The sequence below is a fragment of the Bombus bifarius genome, unplaced genomic scaffold (assembly GCF_011952205.1).
Source record: "Bombus bifarius isolate JDL3187 unplaced genomic scaffold, Bbif_JDL3187 scf7180000008834_frag, whole genome shotgun sequence".
Classification (NCBI taxonomy): Eukaryota; Metazoa; Arthropoda; class Insecta; order Hymenoptera; family Apidae; genus Bombus; species Bombus bifarius.
The window spans coordinates 11139-19545 of NW_022884836.1; the positions used below are offsets into that span (position 1 = coordinate 11139).

The following is an 8407-nucleotide window of genomic DNA, read 5'->3' on the forward strand; positions in this document are numbered from 1 at the left end:
GAAACAAGCAAAATAGCTAGCAAGTCGCGAAGATTTCGTCGATTTTGACGAAAACTAACTGTCATTTCCTTCCCGCTGGAGATATTTAGACGTTTAAGCGCTCGTTGAACTCCATTTTACACTGCAAATGCAATGCCCTACCGCTAACGCGTCGAAACAAGCAAAATAGCTCGCAAATCGCGAAGATTTCGTCGATTTTGACGAAAACTAACTGTCATTTCCTTCCCGTATGTGATATTTCGACGTTTAAGCGCTCGTTGAACTCCATTTTACACTGCAAATGCGATGCAGTACCGTTTAAGCGTCGGAACAAGCAAAATAGCTCGCAAATCGCGAAGATTTCGACGATTTTGATGAAATCTAGCCGTCATTTTCTTCCCGTTGGAGATATTTCAACGCTTAAGCGCTCGTTGTACTCCACTTTACACTACAAATGCAATGCACTACCGTTCAAGCGTCGAAACAAGCAAAATAACTCGCAAATCGCGAAGATTTCGTCGATTTTGACGAAAACCAACTGTCATTTCCTTCCCGTTTTAGATATTTCGACGTCTAAGCGCTCGTTGAACTCCATTTTACACTGCAAATGCAATGCACTACCATTTAAGCGTCGTAACAAGCAAAATAGCTCGCAAATCGCGAAGATTTCGTCGATTTTGACGAAAACTAACTGTCATTTCCTTCCCGTTTGAGATATTTCGACCTTTAAGCGCTCGTTGAACTCCATTTTACACTGCAAATGTAATGCACTACCGTATAAGAGTAGATACAAGCAAAATAGCTCGCAAATCGCGACGATTTCGTCGATCTTGATGAAATCTAGCCGTCATTTCCTTCCCGTTGGAGATATTTCGTCGTTTAAGCGCTCGTTGAACTCCATTTTACACTGCAAATGCAACGCACTAACTTTTAAACGTCGCAACAAGCAAAATAGCTCGCAAATCGCGACGATTTCGTCGATTTTGATGAAATCTGGATGTTACGACCGTTCGCGGAAAGACGTGATCGCGAGATAGCACGTCAACGAGAGTTGTAAATTCTCGCTACGATTATGTTAATCGACGCCGCGAAATAGTCGTTCCCCTGTTTCGTTTAGGACAACAGAGGTGGTTTAATGAATATAGCACTGTGTTAACACTAATAAATTAACGTTTATTTCAACAACTTATTAATTAGAAGGATATAAATGGAACAACAAAAGAAATGTAACTACGTAATGCGCGATATAAGATATGTATTGACAGTTTGGCTTCTCGAAACGTTCTGCTCGCCTTTCGATTTTTTCCGTTTTTTCTGGAAGGCGACCCCCACTACGTTCGGATCACGCCACATTCTTTTACGCCGGATAAAATAACGGCCACGAATCGAAGTTTCTGGAGGTCGCCCTGCTTAATAAACTATGCGCTTGCCACTACAATGTTTGTTTGTCGGGCAGCCGCGACGATCCGCCCGCGACATTGTAGTGCCGCGACCGACGGTTAAGAATATGATCTATGGCAAGCCGCATGGCGTAACATTCTCCCCCCGTTGAGAGGGTACCGATCAAATTAGCGAGATGTGGTTGAAGTTCCCATCTTATTTCGTCTCGGAGGCTAGTTGTTCGGGTTTCTCGAGATCGGGTTAAATTGGCAGTGGGACAAGCCTTTTGACGCCCCGATCCAAAATACTCTTTGCCGTCTGAACTGTAGCTGTCCTGATGACACCATCGGCGCCTGGATGAACCTTGATAACTCGGCCCAGAGGCCAATGCATGGAGGGACCGTTGTCCTCTCTGAGGATGACGATTGTGCCCTTTTGGATGCCGTGTCCACCCTTGCTCCACTTATTGCGGTTGGTTAGCTCGTTCAAATACTCCTTATGCCAGCGGTTCCAAAAATGCTGTTTAAGCTGTTGGATATGCTGCCATCTGGAGAGTCGGTTCGATGGAATGTCTCTGAAATCTCGATCACGTAAGCACATTAGTGAATCGCCAATGAGGAAATGTCCGGGAGTGAGGACTAGGAGATCATTTGGATCGGTGGAGATAGGAGTTAGCGAGCGGGAATTGAGGACTGCTTCTATTTCTATGATAAGAGTATTCAATTGTTCAGAGGTGAGTAACTCGTTGCCGGCTACACGCCTGAGGTGGCGTTTAAATGACTTCACCGCTGCTTCCCATAGCCCACCGAAATGCGGTGAATGAGGGGGAATGAAGCGCCATTCGATTTGTTTGTCGGCTAAAAATGCGGTTACTTTTTCTTTGTGGTCGTCCGATTGTAATAAATCGTGAAGCTCTCGTAATTCGTTGCTTGCTCCTCTGAAGTTGGTGCCGTTATCAGAATGGATGGTGGAGCGATACCCTCGTCGAGCGATAAATCTGCAAAGAGCGGCGATGAAGGCTTCGCTAGTGAGATCGTCAACGAGCTCGATGTGTACCGCTTTAATCGCTAGGCATACGAAAATGGCTACGTATACCTTTATCTGACGACGGTTACGATCTCGTTTTTCCTTGATGTGGAACGGCCCGCAGTAATCGACGCCGACGTTTGTGAATGGGCGAGATTCCGTTACTCGCGCTTCCGGCAGATTACCCATCACGTATTCTACCGGCGGTGGTAGCGCGGCAGCAGCGGACGCAGCCTTTGATCGCCCGCCATACTTGATTTCGACCGTCGACGGGCCAGTATCTTTGTCTTACTGCGTATAACGTAGCCTGCGTTCCGGAATGCATGTGGATCTTGTGCTCGTGTTCTATGATGCGTGTTGTAACGGATGACTTAGGTAATACTATGGGATGTTTCTGGGCGAAGGTCATCGACGAATGACTGAGTCGACCCCCGACTCGCAATATTCCTTCCTTGTCTATGAACGGATTGAGTCGCGTGAGTTTACTCTTTATCGCCGCGTTCCGATCTTTTTGGAGTGTACGAATTTCCTCGAAGAAATGGATGTTTTGCAACAATTTTATCAGCTTATTGTGCGTTATGCGTAATTCGGTAACGGTTAGGGGTGCCGCTCGGTTCTTTTTCTGTTTCCAATGGAGGCAACGAGCTATGATTCGTATCGACTTGGGCCAGGATGAATATCTTTGCAACAAACTGTAATCGGCGGGGTTTGCGGACAGACAAATCGCCCCTTTCTGCTCCGGTACTTCAATTTGCGGTGTTAGCGCCCATGTCGGCCAGTAGCCTTCCGACTGGTAGAGCCATGCAGGACCGTGCTGCCAGATGGTTGGGCGCAGAAACTCTTCGGGTGTTTGGCCGCGTGATATTAAGTCCGCGGGATTGTCGTCGGTAGGAACGTGGCGCCAATCGCGGATGCTGGTTTTTGTTTGAATTTCGGAGACTCTGTTAGCGACGAATGTTTTAAGGGTGTGAGGTGATGTATTGAGCCAATGGAGGACGATAGTGGAATCGGTCCAATAGATAGTTCGAGTAATTTTGTGTGATAGGGCTTGTTGTACTGTCGACATCAGGGACGTAAGAAGGAGTGCTCCGCTCAGCTCGAGCCGAGGAATGGTCTGGTACTTGAGCGGGGCGACTTTCGATTTTGCGGTTAAAAGTTGGGTCCAAACACGGCCGTTGGTGTTAAGGGTTCGGAGATAAACACAGGCTCCGTAAGCCTTTCCGCTGGCATCGCAGAAACCATGCAATTCAATTTCTATTGCGGACTCGATTATTGCCTTGCGTGGGAACTTGACATTGTTTAATAAGGGTAATTGGGCATAGTACCTTTCCCACTCTGTATGTAACTCGATCGGAAGTGATTCATCCCAATCGATTTTCGACGACCATATTCGTTGAAGTAGCATCTTGGCCCGAACAATCACCGGTGCGAGCAGACCGAGCGGATCGTAAATTTTTGCGATCTCCGAGCTGATGATTCGTTTCGTGATTCGGGAGGGCGTGGGTTTGACTTCGACCGAGTAAAGAATGGAGTCGTCGGATGAATTCCAAAACACCCCCAGCGTCTTCAAGGTTTGCGAGTCGCCCAAAAAATGTTGGTGATTTGTTTCTTCTAAGGAAAGTCCATGTAATAAGTCATTATCGTTTGACGCCCATTTTCGTATGTTTAAGCCGGCTAGTTAAAGTAAATTGGTGAGTTCTGTTCTGAGCGTGAGGGCTTCGTCCTTCGTTTCAGCTCCGGTGAGAGCGTCGTCGACGTAGAAATCTCGCTGCAGTACCTGTGCTGTACGTGGAAATCGATGTCCTTCGTCCTCTGCCAGTTGCTTGAGGCACCGAATAGCTAGATACGGGGCTGCGGATAAACCGAACGTTACGGTGTTAAGCTCATATGTTTCTGTTTCTCTACTCGCGCTGCGCCATAATATCCTTTGATATTTCCGATCCTCCGGTCGTACGAGGAATTGCCGATACATTTTCTCGATGTCGCCAGTGAGTACGTATTGATGAGCGCGGAATCTAATTAATATACAAAATAGATCTTCCTGTAACTTGGGTCCTGTGTGAAGTGTACCGTTTAAGGAGGTTCCGGTAGTGCTTGGTGCCGATCCGTCGAAAACTACACGGAGTTTGGTGGTTTGACTCGATGCTTTGGTCACGCCATGATGGGGTAAATAGTATCCGTTATCGTCGGAGTGGTTGTCATTGACCTTCGTCATGTGTCCCAATGCCAGGTATTCCTGTATTACCGTTCGATATTCTGATTCGAAGCGTTTGTCGTGCTGGAATCGGCGATTGAGTGAGGCGAGTCGTTTACTCGCCAGCGTTTTAGAGGATCCGAGTGACTGAAGCTGATCGTTGAAAGGTAGAGCGACGATGTATCGTCCTTCGCTGGTGCGTCGGGTGTGGATTTGGAAGTGTTCTTCGCATCGTCGATCTGCCTCTGAGATATGTTTAATTGAGGGTCCTTCATCGATTTCCCAAAACCGCGCGAGATCTGCTTGTAAAGTCGTCGTGGATGTGTGAAATATGTTTGTCGCGGTTTGGGAAGTTGGGCTCCCCCCGATTACCCATCCGAATCGCGTCTTTTGCAGACGCAGTCCAGGCTCGTCTGGCTGCGTGAGGTTGACTTGTCCCACACACATCGACGCGAGTGTTGAACCTGAGCTTAGTAGTACATCTATCGGAGCTGGTAAATGAAATCGTGGATCGGCCAATTTGAGATTTTTTGGTATCTCAAGTGTCGAACGATCGATGGGTTCGCTGGGAATTGAGGTTGATATGGTTGGAATGATAAGGAACGTTAATGTCCGCGTGTATGTACCGTCAGTGGAAGTGATCGTGGCCGTGATGTGTCGCTTAGAAGTCGTTGTCAAGGTATCTAGAGCTCCGATTGGGACCGAACATTTGTTTTGCCTTATCTTTAGCGATTTTGCTAATTCCTCGGTAATGAAATTCATACTGGATCCGGTGTCGAGCAACGCTCGACAACGGATTGGTTGATGTTTATCATTCAAAATGTTAATCTGCGCTGTGAGGACTAGATCATTGAACCGTAATTCGGATGCTATTGGTCTGATATGTTCGGTCATCAACGGAGTCGTCGATCGTCGGCGTCATTGGTTGTGTGTTCGTTTGTCAATGGGCGGTGGACTTGGAGACGCGGCTGTTCGTGGTGTTTCCGATCTGTGGTCTGTTGTGTGCCTTTTGCAACGAGTGGGTGATACGTAGGGTGGCAAAGAAGGTGTTGTGGATCGGCTATTTGATGGGGAAGATTTCGGGCTGGACGTGCTGGAACGAGACCCTGAATGGCGTTTTGTCCTGTGCAGCATTGTATGATGTCGTTCTCCGCATACGCGACATGATCCTGCGAAACAATGCCGCGTTGTGTGCCCTTTCCCGAGGCAGTTGACGCATAGTGATGCTCTTTTGACCTCCCGAATACGTTCGCGAAGGGATTTGGTTTTGAAGGTGTCACATTTCCAAATGGGGTGTGGTCCTTGACAGGTGGGGCATGTTGGATTAACCTGTGTCGCCGTAAGTGCATGCCCTCGTGATGCGCGTTGACGGACCGGAGTAGTTTGTTCCGGTGATTCTCTTGTTTGTCTGACCGTGGTGATCGGTCTGGAGCTTCGTGCTAATCTCTCTAGGAAGTTTAGTAAGTGAATGTACGGAGGCACCTCGTTATTGGGCAGCGTCATTTCCCATTGCTTTTGGATACTCAGTGGTATTTTAGAGAGGATGAGGCTGGTGAGCACAGCACTGGTATCGGGGTAGGAGTCTCCTAATTTGTTCAATGCATATATGTGTTGTTTGAATGTGTGGACTAAGCGCCTTAATTCCGTTGGAGATTCCTTCGTTATCTTTGGATAATCAATTATTGCCATGCAGTGACTGAAAGCTGTGTATCGTGGACATTCGAAACTCTCCTTGAGAACGGCTATAGCCTGACTGTAATTTACATTGCTAAGGGGTAACGCGTTTAAACAATCGGCTGCTTCTCCTTGCAGGGCGGACTGCAGGTAATGGAATTTCTGTATGTCAGTGAGACTAGGATTTTTATCGATTGTGGAGGAAAAGGTGTCATAAAAAGTGTTCCATTTTTCTAAGCTTCCGTCAAAAGTAGGGAGCCGAAGATCTGGTAATTTAATGGATATCGGATTTAAACTTGCGGATGATGCACAGGTTGGAGGGTTTATGGATGTCGACGGCGAAGCTGTTCGCGCGTTCCTCAGAAGATTTTGTAGCCTTGTATCTACCGCGACGTACTGATCCCTTATTTCGAAGCCGCGCACTTGTTCCTCCTCGTCCAATACTTCTAATTCGAGTTGGATCGCTTCGAATTGACTCGCAACTTCGGTCAGTTGTTTCTCGTAATTCGTTAATAAGGAGTTTTGCTGACTCCCGGATTGCTCGTACTCATCCAGTCGGGTCGATAAGTATGTGAATCGGCCGCCACAATAGCCTCGTCTCCGACGCAGGGAGATGAGTTGGTCTTCGCTCGTCATCGTTGCCGAGGATAGGAGATGGTCGAAATAAGGAACGAGCTTACCTTACTGTCGTGCGGCGTGAGGTCGCGTGTATGTTTGGTGAGGAACGCCTTGTTCCTTCCCGACGGCCACTCGTTCGGTTGTATTGTTAAGTTGTGAAATTCGTTGCGTTGATGACTGTCCAGCTGCGGCGGAAGGCTGCGTGGTTGCGTTCCCTTGCCAATGGGATGTGCTTCTTCGAAGGTGACGCGCCTGACGTCACTGGTTTCGCTGTAGTGGTTGCTCCCGCTCCCGCTGCTGGTTTTGATAAAGTCACGTGGCACTGTGTGGTCACTGGTAAGTGCACTCTTCACTGGCACGTGATCCGGCTCGAAGGACCAAATGTTACGACCGTTCGCGGAAAGACGTGATCGCGAGATAGCACGTCAACGAGAGTTGTAAATTCTCGCTACGATTATGTTAATCGACGCCGCGAAATAGTCGTTCCCCTGTTTCGTTTAGGACAACAGAGGTGGTTTAATGAATATAGCACTGTGTTAACACTAATAAATTAACGTTTATTTCAACAACTTATTAATTAGAAGGATATAAATGGAACAACAAAAGAAATGTAACTACGTAATGCGCGATATAAGATATGTATTGACTGTTTGGCTTCTCGAAACGTTCTGCCCGCCTTTCGATTTTTTCCGTTTTTTCTGGAAGGCGACCCCCACTCCGTTCGGATCACGCCACATTCTTTTACGCCGGATAAAATAACGGCCACGAATCGAAGTTTCTGGAGGTCGCCCTGCTTAATAAACTATGCGCTTGCCACTACAATGTTTGTTTGTCGGGCAGCCGCGACGATCCGCCCGCGACATTGTAGTGCCGCGACCGACGGTTAAGAATATGATCTATGGCAAGCCGCATGGCGTAACACTGGACGTCATTTCCTTCCCGTTGGAGATATTTCGACGTTTAAGCGCTCGTTGAACTCCATTTTACACTGCAAATGCAACGCACTATCTTTTAAACGTCGAAACAAGCCAAATAGCTCGCAAATCGCGAAGATTTCGTCGATTTTGCAGAAAACTAACTGTCATTACCTTCCCGTTGGAGATATTTCAACGTTTAAGCGCTCGTTGAACTCCATTTTAGACTGCAAAGGTAATGCACTACGGCTGGGGCGTCGAATCAAGCGAAACTGGTCGCAAATCGCGACGATTTCGTCGATTTTGACGAAAACAAACTGTCATTTCTATCCCGTTTGAAATATTTCGACGTTTAAGCGCTCGTTGAACTCCATCTTAGACTGCAAATGCAATGCACTACCGTTAAAGCGTCGAAACAAGCAAAATAGCTCGCAATCCGCGACGATTTCGTCGATTTTGACGAAAACTAACTGTCATTTCCATCCCGTTTGAAATATTTCGACGTTTATGCGCTCGTTGAACTCCATTTTACACTGCAAAAGTAATGCACTACCGTAAAAGAGTAGATACAAGCAAAATAGCTCGCAAATCGCGATGATTTCGTCGATTTTGAAGAAAACTA

The 8407-nt window shown here is 47.2% G+C and overlaps 2 protein-coding genes across 2 annotated transcripts; both read right to left on the reverse strand.

The window, feature by feature from the left end:
- Positions 1-2566: 2566 nt before the first annotated feature.
- On the reverse strand, positions 2567-3790 carry LOC117213379. Its single transcript, XM_033458729.1, has one exon. It carries the CDS (start codon positions 3788-3790, stop codon positions 2567-2569), a length of 1224 nt encoding a protein of 407 aa, XP_033314620.1.
- Positions 3791-5497: 1707 nt separating this feature from the next.
- On the reverse strand, positions 5498-6397 carry LOC117213380 (the record flags this gene model as incomplete). Its single annotated transcript, XM_033458730.1, has 1 exon — positions 5498-6397. A coding segment is annotated over one exon (900 nt), but the record flags the coding sequence as incomplete, so codon positions are not given.
- Positions 6398-8407: the final 2010 nt, after the last annotated feature.

Excerpts from the sequence above, each read along its gene's own strand:
- LOC117213379 (XM_033458729.1), bottom strand. The coding sequence starts at position 3,790 with ATGCTACTTCAACGAATATGGTCGTCGAAAATCGATTGGGATGAATCA.